Source organism: Ahaetulla prasina, chromosome 12 (genome assembly GCF_028640845.1).
Source record: "Ahaetulla prasina isolate Xishuangbanna chromosome 12, ASM2864084v1, whole genome shotgun sequence".
Classification (NCBI taxonomy): Eukaryota; Metazoa; Chordata; class Lepidosauria; order Squamata; family Colubridae; genus Ahaetulla; species Ahaetulla prasina.
In genome coordinates, this window is record NC_080550.1 from 28,206,146 (window position 1) to 28,231,610 (window position 25,465).

The following is a 25,465-nucleotide window of genomic DNA, read 5'->3' on the forward strand; positions in this document are numbered from 1 at the left end:
CGCCAAAGACAACTCATTCAGTGTTCCAGGAATGGAATTCAACGCTTTGTGTGCCGTGTCTCCCATTCATGGCAGGAATGGAAGCGATGACCTTTTACATACCCGGTGTAGGCATGGTGCTATTTACAGTAAAAGGCAATCATCAAAAGAATGACTTTTGCCCTGGGACTTTAATCTCCAATTGTTTGATCAGTGCACTGGGAGCAAAATGTTCTAGCCGGGTGCCGGGACTCCAGCACAGATGTCCAGGGGAAAAATAGGCCAAACTGGTTGCCACTCCCAGGCCAGCTCCTGAAAGTCCCTGGAACGAATGAAAGCCGTTGATACAGTGCCCCCAGTTGGCTCCCTGGCCTTTTCGGATCATGCAGTATTTCAACACCGTTTTCATTTTTCATTTTAACTCCCCGTCTGCAATGCAGAGAATTCTCACAGGATGTCCATGTTGCTTGCAAACCCTCGTGGCATCTCGATGAAGGGCTGCTGTAGTTTCATAACTTGGAGTTCCACAACAGACAAGTGTTTGCACAGGATATAAATGCACGTGGGAAATAACCAAGCCACGGAGGTCAGGTGCACCTAGATCATTCTTGGCTGCTGAATTATTCAGCACGAGCAAATGGGGTTCACCAGCCCTTTCCTGTTGAGCACCTTCTGATTTTGAAATGGACAGAATTCATAGGCAAGTTGCCATTCTAGCTGGAATTGGTAGCGGTGGCAGCTGTGTTGCAGTGAAGACAACCGACTGAGCATTCCACCTGTGTACCAATGAAAATGGTCACCGGAGTGGGGCCTCTGATTTTCTAACTCAGGGGTGTCAAAGCCGGTGGGCAGGATGCGCCCACGGGGCGCTTAGACCTGGCCCGCGGGGCCACCCTGGAAACAGCGAGGGACCAGCCCGCAGTGCTTCTGCCAGTGAAAACAGGCTCCCAAGCTCTGTTTCTGGCTGTGCCTCTGCCAGTGAAAACTGAGCTCGCAAGGGCCGCCCGCAGAGACACACACACACAAGGTCCATTTTCACTGCCAGAGAGTTGCAGGAGGCCGTCTCAGCTGGAAACGGAGCTCGTGAGCCCATTTTCACTGGCATAACACTGAGGCTGCCACAGGGACATGTCTCTTCCCCGACAGAGACATTGAGCAGGCCACACCCACCCGGGCCCCCTGAAATCAAACACAATCTTGATGCAGCCCTCAGTGAAATCAAGTTTGACACCCCTGTTCTAACTGAATCAGTGGAGGAGCATTTCAAGCTGAGTTGAATAGAATGGTCAGATATTTCAGGTTGAGTTCACCCAATATTTTAGCGAGCTTTTGATGGTTATTTGGGCTCTATGGGGGGGGCAGGGGTAGCCCAGAGAAACAGAGGCCAAAGGTGCAGGCCTTTGGAGGCGTTTGGGGGTTGGAGAGCACTGGCCCATTTCAACTCTTAAGTCCTCTTCCCACTTTTGGAATAGTTCTTGGGCTACCACGGATGCTTTGGGATGTCCCTCGCCACTGCAGGAATGCCCCCAATTATTGAAACACTAGAGCAGCGGTTCTCAGCCTGTGGGTCGCGACCCCGTTGGGGGTCGAATGACGATTTGCCAGGGGTCGCCTAAGACCATCGGAAATATGGGAAGTATACTTGCGAGTCGAAGAATCGCGCTCCAATGGTTGACTCCACAAGCCAGCTGCAGGCTCTTCAAATCGCTAGCCGAATTCGGCTTCAGGCGCGACGAATTAAAAAAGAGAGAAATCTTTGCTCTGATGTCTCCCTCTCAAGCCAGCTGCAATCGCTCCCAATCGCTAGCCTAATCTGGCTTCGGGCGCAATAAACTTAATAGGGGAGGAGTCTCCGCTTTAATGCCTCCGTCCTCAAGGCAATCGCAAGCAGATCAGATCGCTACCCAATACGGCTTCAGGCGCGATAAATTAAAAAAAAGCAGTTTGCCGCTTTTTTTCCCCTTCTGCGGTTGGGGTCGCCGCATCGTGGGGAATTGTATTAAAGGGGTCGCAGCACTATAAAGGTTGAGAACCACTGCACTAGATACATGTCTCTCTGGAGCTTTCTGATGCCTGTGTACCATGACAAGGGAGCTTATAGGACAGGGGTCTCCAACCTTGGCCACTTTAAGCCTGGAGGACTTCAACTCCCAGAATGCTTTCTGGGAGTTGAAGTCCGCCAGGCTTAAAGTGGCCAAGGTTGGAGACCCCTGTTATAGGAGTTGAGGGGGTCACACACACACAACCCTTGGCCATGATCGCTGGAGCTGAGCAGGGGAGGGGCACTCGTCAGTCCCTTCTTTGCTACAGAGTGATTCAGATCAGCAGCCGTTCATCTCTCTTGGGCTACCTGCCTTGATATTGACGAAGGCTTTAAGTGGGGAAAGGGGGTGTTTTTGCTTTGGATGGATTTTTGCCTTGGCATGGCTATTCCAAGCGGACCAGAGACCAACTTTCCCCTTCCTTAGCCAGCCAGCCAGCCAGCCTATAAAATGGAATCACCTGAGAAATTGACTGGGCCTGAGTCACCCATGAATTTCACAGCAAACCAGGATTGACAGACCTTTTGGTCGGTCCCGTCCCATTCCAGATTGTGAGAATCATGGGGGCTCTGCCTTATTATAAAGCTTCAAGTGAGGCCACACCTGGAATCCTGCATCCAGTTGTGGTCATCACATTACAAAAAAGATGTTGAGGCTTTGGAAAAAGTGCAGAGAAGAGCAACTAAGATGATTAAAGGCCTGGAGACTAAAACACATGAAGAACAGTTGCAGGAACTGGGTATGGCCAGTCTAGAGACAAGAAGGACTAGGGGTGACATGATAGCAGTCCAGTATTTGGGGGGCTGCCACAAAGAGGAGGGGGTCAAATTATTCTTGTGGCTCAACAGACTAATGCAGTCTGTTATTAACACAGCTGCCTGCAATTACTGCAGGTTCTAGTCCCACCAGGCCCAAGGTTGACTCAGCCTTCCATCCTTTATAAGGTAGGTAAAATGAGGACCCAGATTGTTGGGGGCAATAAGTTGACTTTGTATATAAATATACAAATAGGATGAAGACTATTGCTAACATAGTGTAAGCCGCCCTGAGTCTTTGGAGAAGGGCAGGATATAAATGCAAATAAAAAATAAAAAAATTCTCCAAAGCACCAGAAGGCTGGAAACTTATCAAGGAGAGAAGCAACCTGGAACTAAGGAGAAACTTCCTAACAGTGAGGACAGTTAACCAGTGGAACAGCCTGCCACCAGAAGTTGTGGGTGCTTGTTCACTGGTGGTTTTTAAGAAGAGACTGGACAGCCACTTGTCTGAAATGATATAGGTTCTCCTGCTTGAGCAAGGGGTTGGACTAGAAGACATAACATAACATAACAACAGAGTTGGAAGGGACCTTGGAGGCCTTCTAGTCCAACCCCCTGCCCAGGCAGGAAACCCTACACCATCTCAGTCAGATGGTTATCCAACATTTTCTTTAAAATTTCCAGTGTTGGAGCATTCACAACTTCTGCAGGCAAGTCGTTCCACTTATTAATTGTTCTGTCAGGGAATTTCTCCTTAGTTCTAAATTGCTTCTTTCTTTGATCAGTTTCCACCCATTGCTTCTTGTTCTACCCTCAGGCGCTTTGGAGAATAGCTAGACTCCCTCTTCTTTGTGGCAGCCCCTGAGATATTGGAACACTGCTATCATGTCTCCCCTAGTCCTTCTTTTCATTAAACTAGACATACCCAGTTCCTGCAACCGTTCTTCATATGTTTTAGCCTCCAGTCCCCTAATCATCTTTGTTGCTCTTCTCTGCACTCTTTCTAGATTCTCAACATCTTTATTGAGACCTCCAAGGTCCTTTCCAGCTCTGTTCTGAATCCAATTGATTGAAATATTATCATAGTATAATGATTCTTTGGCTGGCAGGGATTCCTGGGCGGGAGGGGGGAGTTGCAAGAGAGACTCTTAAGGGGCCAGTAACAAATTTGGCTCTCCAGCCGTTTTGCCAAAGAAACAGACAGTTTGTGTTTCTGTCAAGAGAGTCAACTCACAGGCATTTTGTAACCAAGGCTGGCTAAGACATTGTGTCAGAAAGAACGCAGCCAAGAAAAGAGAATTACTCTTTTTTTTTTTTTGCAATGTTTTCTTGAACAAACAAATGAATGTTAAAACTTGGCTTGCAGGCAGTTAAATGGCATCAAGGTGACCAGGTCAGAGAACCAGTTTTTCCTTTCCTTAATCAGGCTTGGATTTGGAAGATTAAATTAGATTCTGTGGCAATTCTATTGCTAAGTGAAGTTTTATCTCCTAATCTTGATATTAAAAGTATGGAGATGAAGGAGGGACAGCTGAGTTCCAAAAACATTCTTAATTAGATTAAAGGCATAGCAGTTGCATTCACAAAACATTAGACATTCAGCTATGTTTTATAGACTAGTATATTACGTGAACCAGCCTGCAAATTATAGTCCATATCCAGAAAAATGGATTAATTCAGTAACCAGGCTAAATGCGTTGTGAAAATGCAGCCGGTGAAACGTCTAGATACAGACTGTTAGAGGTTCTCCATCTTCGGGTGATTGAAGGAGGAAACTACCACCTCTCACGGATATTTAATTGGTTTTCCGGCTGTGAAGGAAGGAAAAATGGCAACTCAGTCCTGGAAAGCCAAAAAAAGAAATTAGGCCTCCCTCTCTCCCTCTCTCTCTCTCTCTCTCTCTTTTTTTTTTTTTTTAAAATAAAGAAGGCAGAGAGAAACTGACCGGTATTTAAGAGCCTGTTTATTTATTTATTTATTTATTTATTATTTAAATTTTTATACCGCCCTTCTCCCGAAGGACTCAGGGCGGTTCACAGCCTGATAAAAAATACAAAATAATACAATATAAATACGATTAAAATATAATTAAAAAACTTATTAAATTGGCCACGGTTAAAATTTAGAATAAAAACCCATTAAAAACCCATAAGTTTAAAAACTAACCCAGTCCAGCGCAGATGAATAGGTGAGTTTTAAGCTCGCGACGAAAGGTTGAGGTCCGGAAGTTGACGGAGTCCTGGGGAGTTCGTTCCAGAGGCGGAGCCCCACAGAGAAGGCCCTTCCTGGGCGTCGCCAGACGACACTGTCGCGCCGACGGCACCCTGAGGAGTCCCTCTCTGTGAGAGCGCACGGGTCGGTGAGAGGTATTCGGTAGCAGCAGGCGGTCCCGTAGATAGCCCGTCCCTATGCCATGGAGCGCTTTGAAGACGTTCACCAACACCTTGAAGCGCACCCGGAAGGCCACAGGTAGCCAGTGCAGCCTGCGCAGGATAGGTGTCACGCGGGAGCCACGAGGGGCTCCCTCTATCACCCGCGCAGCTGCATTCTGGACTAACTGAAGCCTCCGGATGCCCCTCAAGGGCATTGTAGATTACCATCAAGTAGCATTTCTGAAATCCCTGGAATCCTTCCGGGGCTGCTTTTTGAGCTGGCTTTCTCCAAAGGGTGGACCCCTGCAGATTACAGAAGGGTGGACCAGATGACCATGATCCTCTCTTCCGGCTTCAGTTGTTGTGCCTCGTCCTCCCTCCTCTCCTCAGCCGGGCCCCTCCCGTCTCCTCCCGGGCCTGCTATCAGATTCAGAGTCTGATAATGAAGATGAACTGTCTGTCATGCCTCCAGCCCCCAGCCCTGGCCCCATGCCCGGACAGGATGTCAGGAATGAACAAAGAAACCTCACTCCTACAGCGTGTGAGCAGGGAGCCAGCCACGTGCTGGAATTACCAACAGCAGATCCAGCTGAAGAGAATTCACAGTGGGAGGATCTCACTTCCGGAGATCTGAGAGGCGACGTCAGCAGAAGGAAGGGAGGGGCAGGCCTGGATAAGTGCTGAGTCATGGAGCAATAGCGTCTGTTCTGATCTATAATTTCCTTTCCTTTTCTTTTTTTCCTTTTCTGCAGCCTCTTTGACATGGGAGGAGAGTATTACTGCTACGGGTCAGACATCACCTGCACCTTTCCTGCAAACGGAAAATTCACTCCTGACCAGAAAGCCATCTACGAGGCCGTGTATAAATCCTCGCGGGCCGTGTTCGGCAGCATCAAGCCAGGTAAAACAACAGCAACAACAACAAAATCAGTCTCGTGGGGAGAGGAGAGGAGTCTGTTGTTGCCCCTTAGAAGTTGTGGGCATGGATATTCCGGTGCTTGCCATACTTCACAGTGCTCTCCAACTGCCCATCCTCTCTCTCTGCCTATTCTTGATCCGTCTCTCTCAAGTCAGAGGGGTTCAAGGGCACAAACAAAAAAACCAAGAGGGAAGAATTTCAGTTTCCCCACTGGGATTCCCATCTTGACTTTTTTAACCATGCCTGTGCTCACCCCTGCCTGGGATGCCCTTTCTCTTATCTTTTTGATAGCCTTTTTGCCTCTGTCCTCCAACTCTTTCCGCAACGGCTAAAGATCTCTGCTCCACTGATACCAGAACAGCAAGGTTCGTAGTACTTTACAGCCCTCTCTCTGCTGGGTGGTTTACAATGTCAGCGTATTTGCCCCCAACAATCTGGCTCCTCATTTGACCAACCTCAGAAGAATGGAAGGCTGAGTCAACCTTGAACCCTTCAGGATCAAACTCCTGGCTGTTGGCAGAGTGAGACTGCAATGCTGCATTCCAACCACTGTGCCACCAGGGCTCTTTCATGGTTTATGTTTTACTGACAAAGAAATAAAGGGAGGCTAGCATAGATCTGTTTCGAGGTCTTTAGCTCTCATCAGCCTTCTGGGATTCGAACCCAGGCTGCTTGCATATTAGGTAGCTGTATTAACCTCTAAGCCACGGGCTCCCCTTGGTTTGTCAGCTCTACCAGGGGAGAGGTTAAGTGTCTTTTCCGGTGGGACCGGTTTATCAGGGCAGTCTGGTCTACCCAATTATGGGATGGAGCTTTTGCCTTTCAGCCCCAATCCAGGATATTTTGCAGACAGTCGCTTTTGCAATAGACTATTTTTTGTGTTGAATTTATCTTTTACTGACAAAGAAATAAAGGGAGACTAGCATAGATCTATTTAGAGCTATTCAGCTTGAAATTTAACTAGCTGATGAGAGCTAAATAGCTTGAAATAGAACTATGCTAGTCTCCCTTTATTTCTTTGTCAGTAAAACATAAATTTAACACATTTCCAACACACCTTCCTCTATTATTTTCCCCACAACCACAATCTTGTGAGGTGGGTGGGGCTGAAAGAGAGCGACTGACCCAAAGTCACCCAGCTGCTTTTCATGGCTAAGGCCGGACTTGAACTCACGGCCTCCTAGGTTGGTGCTTTCACCACTAGACCATATTGTCTCCCTGGCTTTTAATGCTGTTCTCCCAGCTGTTCATTGTCCTCCTGCTTCCTCACTGTAAACCTTTTGTCTGGTGAGGAATGAAGCACATCCTGCCTCCTTTCCGCCCCTCCCCCCACTTGTCTTTTGCCTCCGACCTCATCCTGACATGGCAAATAAGGTGCTTGTTGACTCCCTGGGTGCTGATTTTTGTAACTAGCTTCCATCAATGGTGAAAATAGGAAGTTTTTTGAAATGTGTTGAGACAAACTAACTGCAGTTTTTACTAGCAGTGTGGCTTCCCCAGGGAAAAGAGGGCTGTTTATTGGCAGTGGCATGTACTCCCATTCTCTTTCCTAAAGCAATGTATATCCAAAAATAAGAGTGCATGAAAATAAATAAATTGAAAAGCTAGGAATTTTGAAAGTTTGGATTGAAAAAAAGTGAAACTTGAAATGACGGTTGGATCCTTTCAATGAAAAATATGAATTTTGAAAAGTGACTGTTGGATGGAAGAATGCAGGAGTGAGAATGCCGGCTCTGCCTTTAACATTTGGAGGAAGCTGCTGTGTTTGCGATGGAGCCCCTAACAGTGAGATTTCTCTGCTAATTGGATTGCAGGCTTTGGTCAGTCCTGGCCCTCTTTATGGATGGAAACTGATCAGGGAGAGATTCAATAGAACAGGGAGAGAAGAGAAGAGAAGAGAAGAGAAGAGAAGAGAAGAGAAGAGAAGAGAAGAGAAGAGGGAATAGAGTAGAGTAGAGAATTAGAATAGAGCTGGAAGGGACCTTGGAGGTCCTCTAGTCCAGCCCCTTGCTCAAGCAGGAGATCCTGTACCATCTCAGAGAAGTAACTGTCCAGTCTCTTCTTAAATAAGAAATAAGGAGAAATTTCCTGACAATGAGAACCGTCAACCCATGGAACAGAAATTGCCTTCAGAAGTTGTGGGTGCTACATCACTGGAGCCTTTCAAGAAGAGGCTGGATTGCCATCTGTCAGAAATGGCATAGGGTCTCCTGCTTGAGCAAGGGGTAGGACTAGATGACCTACAAGGTCCCTTCCAACTCTGTTATTCTGTTAGTATTTGTTTTATTCATACAGCTAACATTGAATGCAGTGGAGCAGGATTCATTTCAGTTTCTCCAAGGCTCCGTATGTGGGAAGTTCCTGAGAAAGAGCGAGACCATCGGCAATAAGCCAGGTCTGGACTTCTGCTTCGGTCGATGCTGAGCCACCAAAGCTCACCAATAAAACAAGGCCGAGTCTGTTCCTGGCTCCAGCAAGGAGGCCGTCCCTCGTTCTCTGCCCTGTGCTGCCCTGTGTCTCTCTTGGCAGAGAGTTGAGAAGCAGACGCCCCATCAGCAGATTTTGCGGAGGAGAGATGTCTCGAGCACCATGGTCCAAAGTCCAAAGGTTGGCTAGTTAGGCTGTGCAAACCAGGCTGACAGTTGGCTGGCTTCGAACAAGAGTCGAAGGGGCCAAGGTTGATTGCCCGGGATTTAATGGGGAGGGAGAAAAGGAGATGGATCTATAAATAACCCTATCAATAAATCATGTGTGGGTAGGATGATTTCAGGTGCAGGTTGGCATCTAGATATGAGCAATCTTGGTGCAATTGGAGGAGAGTGAAGAAAGAAGAAAGAGAGAGGAGAGGAAAGAACAAGCAAGCAAGAAAGAAACAAATAGGAAAGAAGGGGTAAAGAAAGAAGAAGGAAGGAAAGAAAAGAAAGAAAGAAAGAAAGAAGGAAGGAAGGAAGGAATAGAGAAAGGAAGGAAAGAAAGAAAGAAAGAAAGAAAGAAAGAAAGAAAGAAAGAAAGAAAGAAAGAAAGGGAAGGAAGGAAGGAAGGAAGGAAGGAAGGAAGGCAGTTGTAAGCAAAAGGCTAATACAGAGGAGAAGGTACCTCATCTCCACTTTTGCAGTGTTAGTCTCAGCGTGACTGTGTGCTACCTTTTATTGTTTGCTTTGGGTACAGCCCCCCCCCCCAATGGGCTAAGAAACTATTTTCCAAACCAAGAGTACATTTCTGTTGGGGGCTGCAGACCAGGTGTGTGCAGGGACCGTCTCTTCTCTCTCAGTGCTTTCCCTCTCACTGTATCTTCTAGGTGTGGGGGCAGCTGAGAGGCTTCCCCAAGAGATGGGTGAGGGCTGACTCCCCTTTCCTTGGACCTGAAGCAGGGAGCCTCCTACACAAAAATGGAAGGGCACTTTGATGGCCACGATGGATGCGTGGCTGCAAAAGTTGATGGAATTAGCAGAGGTGGCAAAATTAGCTGCTTTGATTAAAGAAAAAAAAAACACAATTACTTTTGTTTCTACTTGGAAACCACTTCTGGGCTTTGTGCTTGGGGTGGGAAAAAAGGAAACTTTGATTTGGGGGTTTACCAAATAGATAGGTTTCTTTTTGTAGAATGGCTAGTTGACATTATGATGTAAAAGTAATAAGTTGAAGTTAGATGCTATTATTCTACTGTATCAAAGGGAGTGGAGTCAATGCCTTTTCTTTCTTTTTCCCCTTCCCCTACACTTTTCCCTTCTCCCTCGTTTATTTTCCCTTCTTTTTCTTTTGTATTTTTGTATTTTATATTATAAACTAATAAAAGAAGAAGAAGCAAGGAGCCTCCCAAGCTGCATATTCATCCCCATTTTGTTCTGAGCCAGTTCTCTTTTCATGCAGATATTAACTAGCCTATATTTGTATTAATAATCACCACAGTTAACACAACCAAGGAACAGGCTCAGCAACAAAAACCAGTCCTCAAGGTCTTGCTAAAGGCCAGCAGGGTCAGGGTGAGACTGATCTCCAGCGGCTGAGGTTCCAGGAGGCGGGCACTGGGCAGAAAAGGTTCTTTTCTGGGTCCTGCCAGATGAGAATGGGAGCCAGAGCAGGCCTCTCCTCCCAGATCTAGTGGGATGGGTAGATAGCAAGAGCACTTAGACTTATATACCTCTTCATAGTGCTTTACAGCCCTCTCTAAGCGGTTAGAGTCAGCCTCTTGCCCCCAACAATCTGGCTCCTCATTTTATCCGCCTTGGGAGGATGGAAGGCTGAGTCAACCGTGAGCTGTTCAGAATTGAACTCCTGGCAGTCGGCAGAGTCAGCCTGCAATGCTGCATTCTAACCACTGTTCCAACCAAGGCTCTAGATGCTGCCAGCCTGAAGTGCCTTGGTCTTAAGAACAGCTTTCAGATGGCCATCTACCATCATTGATATGTGTGTGTGGGGGGACAGGATTAGATTAGGGTGCAGAAATGTGGGGACAGAAATAGGAGGCAGCTACTTCCTTAAGGAAGTTCACCAATCACCCAGAAGACTGAAATATATGGAGCAACTAAGGAAAATAATGTTCGGTTTCCGCTGCCTGATAAAAACATCTGCCATAAACCAACGAATGTTCCATTTCGTGGGATCTCCGTATGGCAAATTCCTGCACCTTGGTGTTTTCTGCAATTCTGGGACCACCGTTGCCTTCCTTTCCACGCCAAATAGTTCATGATGGCTTTTGTTGTCTGACACATTGACGGTTGCAGAGTGGAGGCCATATTATAATTGTAAAAACAAAGGAGAACAGTTGCAAGATCTGGGTATGGCCCATCTAGAGAAAAGGACTGGGAGGGGACGACAAAATAGTAGTCTTCCAGTATTTGAGGGGCTGCCACAAAGAAGAGGACATCAACCTATTTTCCAAAGCACCAGAAGGCAAGAGAAGAAGCAATGGATGGAAACTGATCAAAGAGACAAGCAATTTGGGATTAAGGAGAAACTTCCTAACAGTGAGAACAATAAACTAGTGGAACGGCTTCTTTCCAGAAGTTGTGGCTGGTGCATCACTGGAGGTTTTCAAGAAGAGACTGCTTGAGCAGAGGGTTGGGCTAGAAGACCTCCAAGGTCCCTTCCAGCTCTATTCTGATTGATTATTGCTTGCTTGCTTGCTTGACTGACTGACTGATAGGATTGATTGATTATAGGATCCTGAAAACTTCTCCCAATTGTGCATTGTAATAACAGAAAGAATGAGAGGTTCAGGAGGCGTTGATCTTCTGGCATTCCCTTGAATGAAGACGTGCCAAATGCTTGAAATGCTTTTGTCGAATCTCTACTTGCTTTCATAACTGTCTTTCTCCATCTTTATTTTTTCCCCTGTAGCCTTTCCTCTCTTCCTTTGGAGGAACAAAAACTTCCATTGTCTTTGATCACTCCTGGAGTCCATAGGGAAGTATTTATTAGTGCTTATTACACCTAACTGGGATTTTCTGCAAAGCTGTGTGATGTGATTTATGATGGAAGGAGGGCTTTCCAGCTTGAAAATGTTAGTCAGCTGAGACTCCTCAAGAGAAGGCTGGTAGTTCTGGCCATCTCCAGTGCCATCTCAGTCAGAGATCCACCTGTTGTTTGCACATCCAGTACATGAGATCTGATCGTTAGCAATTAGCTTTTCAAACTCTGGCAAGCTGATTTCTACAGCAGAAGTTTCTTCCACTTTGGTTTCACACGGCTGACACTCCACCGGTTCTGAGTTGTTGCCTGGCCTGGCCTGGCCTGGCCATTGTGGCTGATCTGGGATCTTCCTTCAGGAGGGAAGCTTGCTAATGCAGGAAAATCAATTGCCAGGAGAGACTGGCACAGAGGTGAGGTTCTCTTGTTATTAATTCTAGGCTGGGTTTAGAGCAGTTAATCCAGAAACAGCTCTTAAAAATCTCCTTTTGGGCTACTCGTACATCATCAGTGGTATAATTATAGCAAGAAATCAAAGCTAGGATTCTCGCATTCCAAAAATGCTGAAAAGGACCTTCAGAAAGATAAAAGGTTTGGCACCTGTGCAAATTTCTGCTAATTCTGCAAGCTGTACGTGAAATCAAAATTGACTTGGTATTTGCAAAGTGTGTGTGTGTGGGTATGTATGCTCTGCTAATTAATTCCATGGTGTCCTGTCCACACCAGCCGCTAGAAAGCTGTGTGGGTGAAAAGAGGGAAGTGCAGTTTTCTGACTTGACTGTTAAGAAAGGATATTTCTCGCGAAGGTTTTATACATTGAAATACAATTCTGTACCTCCATCCGGAAAACAAACCTCTCCTTAGAATTAACCCTGAGCGGCTCAGGCGTTTCCTCCTGCAGTAGCAGCTTTGCTCCAGTAGCTAAAGCCCATCACGCAAGGGTCCCCTTGGCTTGGACTACAATTCCCATGCATTGCAGTGGACGATGTCCATGCCTAGGCAGGGCAAGGATTTTTTCTGGGTTCCAGAAGAATCTTGAGACGATTCTCTTGATGGGGTACAGCACCGTTGCTTTTAGTCCACCTCCAACAGGTGAGAACCTTGCTGAGTTTTCAGCAATTGTGGTTTGGAGGGGGTGGGTGAGATCTAGAGCAGGGATCTCCGACCTTGGCAACTTTAAGCCTAGCGGACTTCAACTCCCAGCAAAGCTGGCTGGGGAATTCTGGGAGTTGACATCCGCCAGGCTTAAAGTTGCCAAGGCTGGAGACCCCTGGCCTGGAGAACACCAGAAAGATTCCATGTGACCCCAAGGCTTCAGATTGGCTGCTCTTGCCCTAAAAGTTTATCTATTCACCTTGGTCTCCCAGAGAGATAAGGCGTTTATGGCTGCCATTATGTATACGCCATTACTTAATGAGACTTCCTTATTGTTTTTATTATTGCTGATCTTCTCGTATTTTATTATGCTTTGTGATTTTGATCTTCGACACCTAGACTTACCCAAAAGGTGGGCTTACAGCTCTTTTAGTGAATACGAAAGATCTCGCATGGGCTATTGCTAGAGAAAGTTTAGCAATTTTGCATGGAAAAGTTGATTAGGAAACAGGTCAAGCATATTGATTTAACCTGATGATGTGAATGGTGGAAAATGAATCGTGAACAATACAAGAAATGCCTCCTTCCTCTGCCCCCAACTAGAATCGCTCTACTAGAAGTGATGGTGCTGAATTAGATGCTAGGAGACTGTGACTTCTAGTTCTGCCTTGGGCATGAAGCCAACTGGGTGGTTTGGGGCCAATTCTAGAACTAGAAGAGTCACAGTGGTTAGAGTGCAGTACTGCAGCTGACTTCTGCTGACTGCCGGCTGACTGCAATTTGGCAGTTCAAATCCCACCAGGCTCCAAGTTGACTCAACTTTCCATCCTTCCGAGGTGGGTAAAATGAGGAGCCAGATTGTTGAGGGCAAGAGGCTGATTCTGTAAAACTGCTTAGAGGGGCTATTGCTATTGCTAGAAAGCCACTTCTGAAAATGTTGCCCCCAAATTCATAGCAACTTGTTCCTGCTGTCACCAGGAGCCAGAGTGGACTTGATAAACCATAACAACCACCGTTCTTGGCCCATTGAGGACTCCCAACCCTGCTTCTGCTTGTGTTCTGGTGCTCCTGCAGGCCAGCAGTTTGTAATCTGTCATCTCCTTAGCACATTAATGTAGTACCTAAATAAATAGGTCATCCCTTCACTCCTCTAGTTCCAGTCTCAAACCATCCTTGGCATCCTGCAGAGCGATTTCCACCTCACGGCAGCATGTGGAGCTCTCTTTGTGCAAAGCTTTTCCTCTCCACAAGGGTGCCCAGAGCCCTCACCAAGGCCATCTGCTCCTACAGGAGCTGCCAGAGCCACGTCAGAACTTGCCACGTTGCAGCTACAGGAGCTGCCAGAGCCACGTTGCAGAACTTGCCACGTTGCACTTGCCACGTTGCAGAATGTCAGAACTTGCCACGTTGCAGCTGCGCACATGTGGCCGGTTCTGGCTCCGGCAACGACTCCACAAGATTAAAATTAGAATAGAATAGAGCTGGAAGGGGCCTTGGAGGTCTTCTAGTCCAGCCCCCTGCTCAAGCAAGAGAACCTCTACCATTTCAGATGAATGACTGTCCAGTCTCTTCTTAAAAACTTCCAGTGTTGGAGCATTTACAAATTCTGGCGGCAAGTTGTTCCATGGATTAATTGTCCTCATTGTTAGGAAGTTCCTCCTCAATTCGAGGTTGCTTCTCTCCTTGATTAGTTTCCATCCATTGTTTCTTGTCCTGCCTTCAGGTGCTTTGGAGGATAATTTGTCCCCCTCCTCTTTGTGGCAGCCCCTCAAATACTGGAATGCTGCTATCATGTCTCCCCTGATTCTTCTTTTCCTTACACTAGCCCTGTGCCTGCCTGGTGTTTCTTCAGCACCAGGTGCTCTCCTCAAGCAGGCCTTGGCCTCACCTGGGTTTATCTGATTTGCAAGCCCCCTTGAGTTGTTCTTGGTTGGATGAGATGCTCCTGTTGAATAGATGCTCAAGGCCTGTCCCTCTTGTGCCTGGCCTTTCTCCCAGAGACCTGGCAGGGTCAGCGATGGGAGAAGGCTTCACTGCCTCAGCTTCCAGTACATTCCTTGTTTAAGTGGGGTGGGGCTTCCCCCCCCCCCTCTCCAGAAGCTGCCTTCTTCACTGGGGGAACATAAAACAAATTGTGGCTGAAAAATTGCTGACAGTTGGTGATTCTGCCAAACCTAAACAAGGAACAGCTGACTTCTTGGCTCCTTGTCTTGGTTCAGCAACCAGACATCAATTCAGCAATTCATCCTCTGCAAAAGAAGAAGAAATGAAGTCATTCCGCTGTGTGTGGCAAAGCCCCTGGGTGTGCAAGTGAAACTTCCCTCAGTGTGTCCAAGAGGAGAGAGCAGTGGGCTTCAGGTCACCCAGATGTCTGAAATAATCTGTTATTGGCATTCCTGGGGAATGTCTTCTTAGGATGTCTGTAATTCTCAGGATTCTATCTAATAATGAAAGGGAGTTGCTGGCTAGAAGTGGAAATCGTGTTTCTGCTTTGCAAACTCAGCCAAATTAGTGGCCCTACTTTTCCCATTGATATTAATTTGATATTGGAAGATACTGCAATATGATCCCTGGAAGCTTCCTCCCGGAACTAGTGAGCAGGGACTCTACTTGGATGGTGTCTACTGAGAGAAGAAGTGTCTTACCGTTTTGAAAGCGATAAAGGTGGGCCTTCTAGCATAAGCCCCCAACATGGGGACAGATTGGCTCACAGGAACTTGTCAAAGAATCCTCCCTCACACCATCAGTTTTCCACCATTGGTTGGTTGTCTGGTTGTAGATTTGCTTCTGAAGAGATCTCCAAGGTTCCCAATGCAAAGCAAAGGGAGAAATGCTGGGGGAAGGGATTAGACTAGTCCAGGGGTCTCCAACCTTGGCCACTTTAAGCCTGGCGGACTTCAACTCCCAGAAAGCCCCAGCCAGCAAAGCTGGAAGTTGAAGTCCGCCAGGCTTAAAGTGGCCAAGGTTGGAGACCCCTGGACTAGAAGACCTCCAAGTTCCCTTCCAACTCTGTTATTCTGTATTCTGTAAATGTTTTTGGGCCAGAAGCATTTTTTAAAAATCTTTTTCTGCAGCTTCTCTTCTTCCTTATCACCTAAAATGAAGCAGAAACTGAAAAGCAGCGATTTTAATAACATCGTCTTGACCTCACTGAGGGTGGTTTCCTGACTTGGTGAATGTGTTGAGACCATTACTATTGGGAGATTCCGAGGAGTAGCAGCACTCACCTGTCAGTCTCACGCATTCCTCCTCAACTGGAATCCTTCCCCAAAACTAAGAGGTTATGGGAAGCTGATAAAGTATTCAAAGACCTTCAGAATTTGCTTTACTCTAAGAAAGCTTCTACAGATAAAATTTCAACCTGAAATACTGTCCTAAATTGATGCAAAGATATGAGCAAGTCATGAGCTCTGGTTTTGTGGGGGTTTTTTCTTGGTTTACATGGGAGCTAAATAGCAGCAGCGCTTCGACTTATAAACTGCTTCACGCTGCTTTTATAGCCCTCTCTCAGCAGTTTACAGAGTCAGCCTAGCACCCACAACAGTCTGGATCCTCACTTTACCAACCTCGTAAGGATGGAAGGCTGAGTCAACCTTGAGCTGGTCAGGATCAAACTGCTGGCAGTGGGCAGAGTCAGCCTGCAATACTGCATTCGAACCACTGTGCCACCAATAATTTAAATACTAAACTATTTAATTAGTTCAATGCCAGATTCAGCCAGTGAGCAAAGCACCGTCCCGTAAAAGCAAAGTGTTTCTCTTTGCTCTCAAGGCTGGGATGAGGGCTTACTAAGTTATTAAATCAATTACGGGGTGGTGAGTCTTTTGCCCGCCAACCATTTCCAGATCTCAAGCCTGGAAACCAGGTTTGGAAGCAGGCAGAGTCTTTGTTGTGCTCCTCAGCCCTCCAGTGATCCTGTAGCTGCCTCGCCTCACCCTTCAGGTGTTCCCCCAGCAGCCACAACATCGACCACAAAGGGAGCATCTGAATGGTGAACCCAGGACATCTGTGGCAAGCAAGGAGCAAGGAGAGCTTTAATCCAACTCTTTTTTACTCCAAATATTATTTCACCTTTTTTCACATTGCAGTCATTTGATTTCACTTGTCCTCACCAAGGGGAGCATTTGTCCAGGCACTTAGCTTTTATCTAGACAGGTCCTTGGTATTTAGCAATTTGAAGATTGCTCTCCTCAACTGAAGGCAGCGTAAAAGGCAAGAGACAAAGATGGGCAAAGCTTCTTTTGGCCAAACTCGCCTTAGGCAGACTCAAGAAAGGTACTCTGGAGGACCCTGGTTCTCCAGGGCAAGAGCTTTGTAAGGCTGCCATGTGGACATCAGAGTACACATCCACAAAACGTCGCAAGGGAGATAAATATGTGCCAGGTTCGGCAAGGGCATCTTCTGGGATGTAGTGACAACATAGCCTGACAGCCTGTCCCTACTTGAACTCATCAAGTCAGATGCTAAGATGAAGGTGAAAGAGACTCAGAAGAATATGACATATTTTTTTTCTTATGATACTTTTTCTCCCTGACTCAGCCACAAGGCCCTTGGCCCACCTGTGGCTTCTGCCTGTGCCGTACATCAACAGGGAACTGAAATTTCCCCTATTTCTTCTTTCCAGTTGGGCAGAAGTTGCGTGTTGCTTTGAGATTAGGCTTGCCCAACACAACTAAATCCCAAACTGACTCATTTTCTGTATTTACAAAACATTCCGAACCATAAACCATAAAGGGGCTAGTTCATACAACATGCTAAGCCGCAAGAAACTTTGGCGTGTTGTATGAGCGCATATGCCAGGGCACGGGTATCCAACCTTTTGGCTTCACTGAGTGAAGAATAATTGTCTTGGGCCACGTATAAAATAGATAATATAGTTGTGCATAAATCGCACAACGTGAAAAGTTTATGATCTTGTGGGGCTGAATTACCAGGTGCCTAGGGCCACATGTAGCCCATGAGCCAGACACAACTGTGTTAGGACTTAAACTAGCCCAGAAGAGGGTATTTGCCACCCTCCGTATCTTTTCAGTAACTTCAGTTTGAAAGGCAAGAGTCTGTGGTGTAGAATGACTCAACACCCCACCCCACCCCCCAGGACAAGGCATTCAACATGGGGCCCTGCCTGCTTTCTCCAGATGGACCCTCCATTGTGGGGTGGAGAATTCTCTCTGGGGGACTCAGGAAATGGACATGCAGGATAAGAAAATGTCTATTTATAAGAACAACGAAATAATAGGACTTTTTTTCTCTCCGTAAGGGGTGGCCTGGCCTGAAATGCACCGTCTGGCAGACCGAGTCCATCTGGAAGAACTTACGAAAATTGGCATTCTCCGCGGCAATGTTGAGGACATGGTGAAGGTCCATCTGGGTGCCGTATTTATGCCTCACGGGCTGGGACACTTTCTTGGAATTGATGTTCACGACGTAGGCGGCTACCCAGAGGTCAGTTCTGGACCCTCCCCGTTGTTCAGCCAACCCAAAACAGATCTATTACTGAAGCATTTTGCACACTCATTAGCTGTGTTGAGCCAGCCCTGGGCACCCCTAGGTTACGTCTCCTCACAAGTAGCCTTGTGGGGGAGCTGCAGGAAAACCACGAACCCGCAAAGGGACTTTCAGAGACCAGATTTGACCCTGAAACCATTCAGGCTTCATAACCTCTAGCATATTTCGAGAGGGGGGCCACACAGATCAGCATTCCCAGCAGGAACAATTTGAGCACACCATTTATAACTTACCACTACCACCCTGAAGTCAGAGCAATATGGAACATGCTGGCCCAACCCAGGAGTCTTTTCAGCTTCCCAGGCCTTTGTGGTGCCCTTCCCTGTTATTCTCCATCTGGCATCAACGGGGCCTCTCTGGCTGGACGGCTGAAAGATACCACAAGCTTCTCACAGAATTTATACGTCCTTTCCTTTCCCAGGGAGTCGATCGCATCGACTTGCCGGGTCTCCGGAGTTTGAGAACTGCCCGTACCCTTCTGGAAGGCATGGTGCTGACTGTGGAGCCGGGCATCTATTTCATCGACCATGTCTTGGACCAGGCCTTGGCTAATCCGGCACAGGCCTGTTTCATCAACAATGAAGTCCTGGCACGTTTCCGAAATTTTGGTGGGGTGAGTAACTTTGTTAGGGTGCAAAGGTGCACAGGAAAAATGTGGCACTGATGAGAAACTATTTCAAAACACAGTACCTCAAAATAAAAAAAAATAAAAAATCAAAGGTATAAGTACAGATCAGGCGAGGCCTGGCTCAAAAACAGTAACTGGGAGAGGGACCTTGGATGATCACTTAAATAGGAGCCAGCAGGATGCAGCAGCAGCAGCCCAAAAAATCTAATACAATCCTGGGTTGTATAAGCAGAGGTCATGTGAAGTATTAATACCACTTTATAAAACCCTAGTAAGGCCACACCTAGAATCCTGCATCCAGTTTTGGTCACCACATTACGGAAAAGATGTTGAGACTTGGAAAAAGTACAGAGAAGAGCAACTAAGATGATCAAAAGCCTGAAGAGAGAGAGAAAAATTTCTCTTCAAAAAGAGAAGCAACCCAGAATGAAGGAAATACTTCCTGATAGTGAAGACAATTGTAAATACTGTACTGTAAATACAGTGATTTTTTTTGAAGTAGAAAACACTCCAGACCATAAGGCGCACCTACCTTTTGTGGGGAGGAAATCAAGAAAAAATTTTTTGCCTCTGCCTCCCAGCAATTTGCCTCCTTGCAGCAAACAGCAGAGGCCCCTGCGGCAACAGGCAATGGCAATCTCTGTAGCCTGAAACAGCTGAGGGTCAGGAGGCTGATCCAACTGACAATCAGCTGTTTCTGCTAATCAGGCTGTGCTGAATGAAGCTGAAACAGGCTGTTTGCTGCAGGGAGGCAGAGGCCAAAGAGTGGGGGCCAGTGGGTGGGTGGGGCTACATTCGGTATATAAGATGCACCCACATTTTCACCCTCTTTTGGGGGGAGGGAGTGCATCTTATACTCTGAAAAACACGGTAACCACTTGCCTCCAGAAATTGTGGGCACTCCATCATTGGAGGCTTTTAAGAGGAGACTGGACAGTCACTTATCTGAGGTGGTCTAGGTTCTCCTGCTTGAGCAGCGGGCTGGACTAGAAGACTTCCAAGGTCCCTTCCAGCTCATTCATTCTATTCGCATGCAGAATGCCATGAAAATGCATCACAGTCTTGTGGATTGGGCAGGTTTAGGGGCAATGAGACAAGGAACGGCCTAAAAATACCCACAGAGTTTGTGCCTGATCAGAGTTTAGATTTGGAACTTGTGAGAGTACAAAGCTTGGCCTGTTTGGAGTTTTCGAAAGTGATTTTAAATGCTCTACCTTCAGGGAACATTTTCTTTTCATCAACCGATCATCTAAGCAACATTGGTGCAAATAGGGAAGTAGTCCAAGGGCCTCTGGTGGCTCAACAGACTAAGACAGTCTGTTATTAACACAGCTGCTTGCAATTACTGCAAGTTCTAGTCCCACCAGGCCCAAGGTTGACTCAGCCTTCCATCCTTTATAAGGTAGGTAAAATGAGGACCCAGATTGTTGGGGGCAATAAGTTGACTTTGTATATAATATACAAATGGATGAAGACTATTGCCTGACATAGTGTAAGCCGCCCTGAGTCTTTGGAGAAGGGCGGGATATAAATGCAAAAAAAAAAAAAAAGTTTGCAGCAACTGGACAAGGTGGATGAAGTTTTGGAAAGTCCGAGCTTAGAACTCTCCGGTTCTTGTTCCAAAAGTAAAAGCAGCATCTTTGAATCGTTTGTGCAACTCCAGGTGCTTCAGTCACCTGTTGGAGGAGAAAAGGAGCAAAGCAGAAGGAGGAAGGCATCAGAGCAGCAGCAAGTGAGCTGGAAAGCGCCCAGACCCAGACGGAGGGGACCAGGTGAGGGCAGGAGACCAAACTGGGGTTTCCCTCCCTCCCTCTCCCCTCATGGAGCTCTTGCAGCCGTCTCTGGCAAGTCTTGCAGACTTCAGCAAGTTTGTGGAATAACCCTCGAGTTGGCTCCCAAACACTATCCAGAAGGAGCAGAAGAGCTGCTGCTGCCGCCTCAGGGCTGCCTGGGAAGGAAATGTTTTGTAACAGACGCCTCATCTGCTGCCATGATCGTTGGGTGTTCATCTTGACAGAAATCTCCCCCAGATTTTCACTGTGTCAAAGGGTGGAATTCGGGTTTTTTTGGTGGGAGGCTTTACATCCCTCAGCGCCAGTTCTCCGGGTCCTTCCGCCTTGGCTCCACCTGCAGGGCTCAAGAGCTGTGCCTATGTGCAGAGTCTTATCAAGCCAGGTGGGACTTTACCTTCTGCTGCTCAATTCTCTCCCCAGATTGGAAAGGTTATCTCTGCTCTGTGCTGTTTCCTTATCAGTGCCTTTGAGCCGGCCAGGATCCTGGGGCTGAAAAGTGCGTGTCACCGGGGCCGCTCTGGTAGGAGGGCGACTTAGGGGCTCCGGCAAATTTTGCTGCCTCAACCAGAAGCCTGGTGGCCTTGAGGTTCTTTCCTCTCCTCCTAACAAGGACCAAGGGACTCCCTGAAGGAGAGAGCTGTCCTGGGGCAGCCTCTGCAGGTGCGCCTTCTTCTGAAGCCCCCGTGTGTTCTGGGGCAGATCTATTCCAAATGCCTTCTTCAAGCAGTGGCTGCATAATTGATCTCTTTTCGAATACAAGGAAGCAGATTTGTCTAGAGTTGGCTCTGTAAAGGGAAAAATAAGAACGCTGAGAGATTTCTAGTCAGAAACTTTATAGAATCAGGTTAAAAGGGATCTTAGAAATCTTCTGGTCCAACCCACTGACGGTCCTCAGACCATCCCAGACAAATGGTTGTCCAGGCTTTTTTTATAAACCTCCAGTGATGGAGCACCTCCCACTCCAGGAAGCAAGCTGTCCCGCTGATGAATTGTTCTCACTGTCAAGAAATTCCTCCTTAGTTGCAGGTTGGGTCTCCTTCTCCCACCCAAGGCGGCTTCTCCTGCCTCAAGTGCTGTGGAAAATAAACGTCCTTTTCCCTGTGACAGCCCTTCAAGGATTGGAAGATAGCAATGTTCTGTTCTGTTCTTATTTTCGTAAGATGGTTTACATGGGGGCTAAATAGCAAGTCAATAGCACTTAACTTATATACAGCTTCACAGTGCTTTATAGCCCTCTCTAAGCGGTTGACGGATTCAGCCTCTTGCCCCCAACAATCTGGGTCCTTATTTTACCCACCTCGGAAGGACAGAAGGCTGAGTCAACCTTGAGCTGGTTAAGATCAAACTCCTGGCTGTGGGCAGAGTTAGCCTGCAATAATACTGCATTCTAACAGGAAGGAAGAAAAGAAGCAAGTAAGCATTTAGACTTAAATACCGCTTTCCAGTGCTTTCCAGGCTTCTAAGCAGTTTACAGAGTCAGCCTATTTGCCCCCAAGAATTTGGCTCCTCGTTTTACCCACCTCGGAAGGACGGAAGGCTGAGCCAACCTTTCCAATGTTTTGTCCAGGTAGGAGGCCTCTTTTTGTCAATGAAAGGAGAACAGTTGCGTTTCCTGGATAGTAAAGAGTGAGAACTTGTAGATCTAGACTGAACAGCTGCCTGCTGAACACATTCTGCCAAGCTTATTTAACACTTAAATTAATCTTAAATAATGAAGATAATTTGACAGGCAGCTTCACTGAGCACTTTAATAAGACTCAAAGACTGGCTTTGTTTGAATAAATGGGTTATTTTGCAAGCAGGACAAATGTTAAACTAGCATTATTTTTAGATCAAAATGTTAAGAGGTCAGAAACAATTACAGGCAGTGTACAGTGGGAATCACCAGTATTTGTGTTCCTTTGGCTTTGACACTTGGATAAAATTGCTTTTATTGCAGCTTAGAGACTTACTAGCACATTTCTGATAAGATAAGGGATAATGACGGAGTCTGCATATTTAACCAGGAGAGATTAGCACTGGGCGCAGAGACTGGGCGCAGAATGGCGTGGCCTTTTCATTCACACCCAATGAGAATAGGAAAGGTTTCAAAAGATCTTAGTAACAGTATCAGCTACAAAGCATCCCATCTAATGGGCTCCTTTTTAAAATGCAAAGAGGTGAAAAGAGCTTAACAAGGAGATAATGGGAAGGAGAAACGTATTAAGTGGTTCTTATGCTGGATCTTTATTTGAGGCGGTTGATCCAACTGGAGCTGATAACATTTAATGCCACAGAGAGGAGGGGGACAAACTATTTTTCAAAACACCTGAAGGCCAGACAAGGAATAATGGATTCAACCTGCAAGTAAGGAGGAATTTTCTGACAGTGAGAGCAGTGAACCCATGGAACAGAAGTTGCCTTCGGAAGTTATGGGAGCTTCATCACTGGAGGCTTTCAAGAAGAGACTGGGCTGCCATCTGTCAGAAATGCTGTAGTCTCCTGCTTGGATGGGGGGGGTTGGACTAAATGACCTACAAGGTCTCTTCCAACTCTGTTAATCTGTTACGCAGGCAGCATTTTCAATGCTGAGCACATAATTTATGTTGGTTATATTTATACCTTGTGTATCTAATCCTCTGTAGTCAGATTAATTTGGGGGGGGGGGTTTAACAAGCAAGCATGTGTTTATAATCTCAGAATGGATCAGGGCTTCGTAAAAGAACGTTACCACTACTTGTTTTGAGCTGGGTAGGAATTTGGTTCATGCCCATGTGCCACATGCTCCTCTCATCTGAGGCAGGAGCCCGAAGTAGCAGGTGCATGAAGAGAAGTCTGCAGGTTGGCTGTTTTCATCCCTGCCTTGCTATCATTGCAGGCAGTCCTTGGTTTACGACCACAATTAAACCCAAAATTTCTGTTGCTAAGCGAGACATAGAATAATTGGGAATGGGAATAGAAAAGGAACAGAACCTTGAAGGTCTTCTGGTCCAGCCCCCTTCTCCAGCAGGAGAACCTACACCATTTCAGAGAAGTCACTGTCTAGTCTCTTCTTAAAAACCTCCAGTGAAGGAGCGCCCACAATTCCTGAGGTCAGCTGTTCCACTGGCTATGAGGTGAGGGGGAAACATTAGCCACCGAACTATTTTGAACTCAGTAAATGGTTGCCTAGGCTTAACTAAGCCAGGTTAAAACGGAATCGCATCATTTTGTTCTGCCACTACATCTGATCAGGTGCGTCTGTCTTTTCCTAGGTACGGATTGAGGACGACATTGTGGTGACAGCCAGTGGAATGGAACTGCTGACTTGTGTCCCTCGTACAGTTCAGGAAATCGAAGCGTTCCTTTCCGAGGCTCAGGGCAGCAGCAAATCCTTTGCTTCAGCTTCTAGCTAGGTGCCCACTCCTCACTTGCGGTTTGGGGCTCCTTGCAGCCTGCCCAGCACCTCAAGAAAAGCCTGCTTATAAAGGAAAGAAGCCTTCCAAATCAAACTCATTTTTTTCCTATGGGAAACGATATGGGGAAAAAGTGAGGGTACCAATAACCAAATCGGATTATGCTTGACTCGATTCTCCCTCTTGCCTCTTTATAAGTTTTGCCCAAGCGATGGGCGTAGCTGCTGATAAGCAAATACAACGATCAGTGCAACCGAATCTTCTCTTCTTAATAGCCAATAAAGAGCACAAGTTCTGCCAATGAAATAAAATGAATAAAAAGTGTTGCTTTGAAGATCGCTTTGGCCTCCTGTATCTTTTTCGGAGATCCTCTTTTCAAGGTTAAGGTTTTGAAAGGTTTGACTACGTCCCAGTCGCCTTAAAGGGGAGGGGTCCCTCTGGTCTGCTTGGGTCCCCGGTTTCCCCTTTAGCCCAGGAGAAAGAGAGAGGAGCAACCAAGTTCTTGCCACTCAACTTCCAGCCCAGGATTGCCCTTATCATCTGAGTGGCTTAGTGACCATGTTGGGTTATTCTTAAGCATGTAACTCCCAACATTTATTTCCTTGAGAAAGAATTTCACATTCTGCCCAACTGTACTTTGCAATGGAGAAACAAAACTTTTGACAATTGTAGTCACGTGGCCACAGGACACTGCAAGTGAACTGCTTACCAAGACGTGTCCAAAATGTGGTCACATGACTGCAGGGGTGGCAAGTCGTCTGACATTTACAATGGTCAGAAGTGCTTTATGGGCCATAAGGTGCCCATTCTGGTTCCATCTTAATTCTGATCTATTGTTAATGGACTGCCATAAGTCAAGGATTTCCTGTAAAGTTTTACTTCAAAACAGTATTTTACTGTCTTATATACCTTAACATAATTTCCTTTTGTTATACCTTTTAAATGAGAAACCTGCAAACAAACATCTGAAGAATAGTCCTTTAAAAAGCAGAGAGATAAGAAAGTATGGAATCTGTAGAACTAGAAAATTATACAAGAGGAATCAATCACAAACAATTTGAGTACGTACAAGACTTTCAAAAATATTTACAGAATACTTGAGCAGGAAAATAAAATGCCAAGCTATTAAAATACTAATTAAAAGAAGCAAAATGTGAGCCTGCTCTGTGTTGCAGCGGTTGTAAAGGATGGAAAGATGCAAATAGCTTTTGAGCTTCTATGATGTAGTAGATAAATGTTTATTAGGGATAAATTTTAAAAGTGATGCTAAGAATGCAATAAGTATGGTTAATATGAAAAACAGAGTACATAAATAAATACATTTAGAATTGAATGAAAGCCAGAATTGAAGAAGGGGAGCAAATAAGCTAAGTTGGGATCCCCCAAATTAATGTTTCTCCTGGCATGAAAGAAATAGATAACCCACCCCAATAGAAGCTTCAAGTAAAATGTAAAATCCAAGTAAAATAAAAGTATATTGCAAGCACTTTAAAAAAAGTAATTTGGAGAAGTATTTGAAAACTTGACTGGCTTTTAAGGAAATTGTGGTATGGATTGGAAAATAATCTCTTACCTGTATTTTACATTT

General features: G+C 46.1%; 1 protein-coding gene across 1 annotated transcript in view; it reads left to right on the forward strand.

The window, feature by feature from the left end:
* PEPD (peptidase D) overlaps positions 1-24,215 on the forward strand; it is a 163,806-nt gene extending 139,591 nt beyond the window's left edge. Inside the window, exons 12-15 of the mRNA XM_058154728.1 lie at positions 5,904-6,052; positions 17,835-18,019; positions 18,504-18,695; positions 23,737-24,215. Coding sequence (XP_058010711.1) covers positions 5,904-6,052; positions 17,835-18,019; positions 18,504-18,695; positions 23,737-23,877 — 667 coding nt within the window. The 3' untranslated portion in view covers positions 23,878-24,215. The remainder of the gene's footprint in view (positions 1-5,903; positions 6,053-17,834; positions 18,020-18,503; positions 18,696-23,736) is intronic.
* Positions 24,216-25,465: the final 1,250 nt, after the last annotated feature.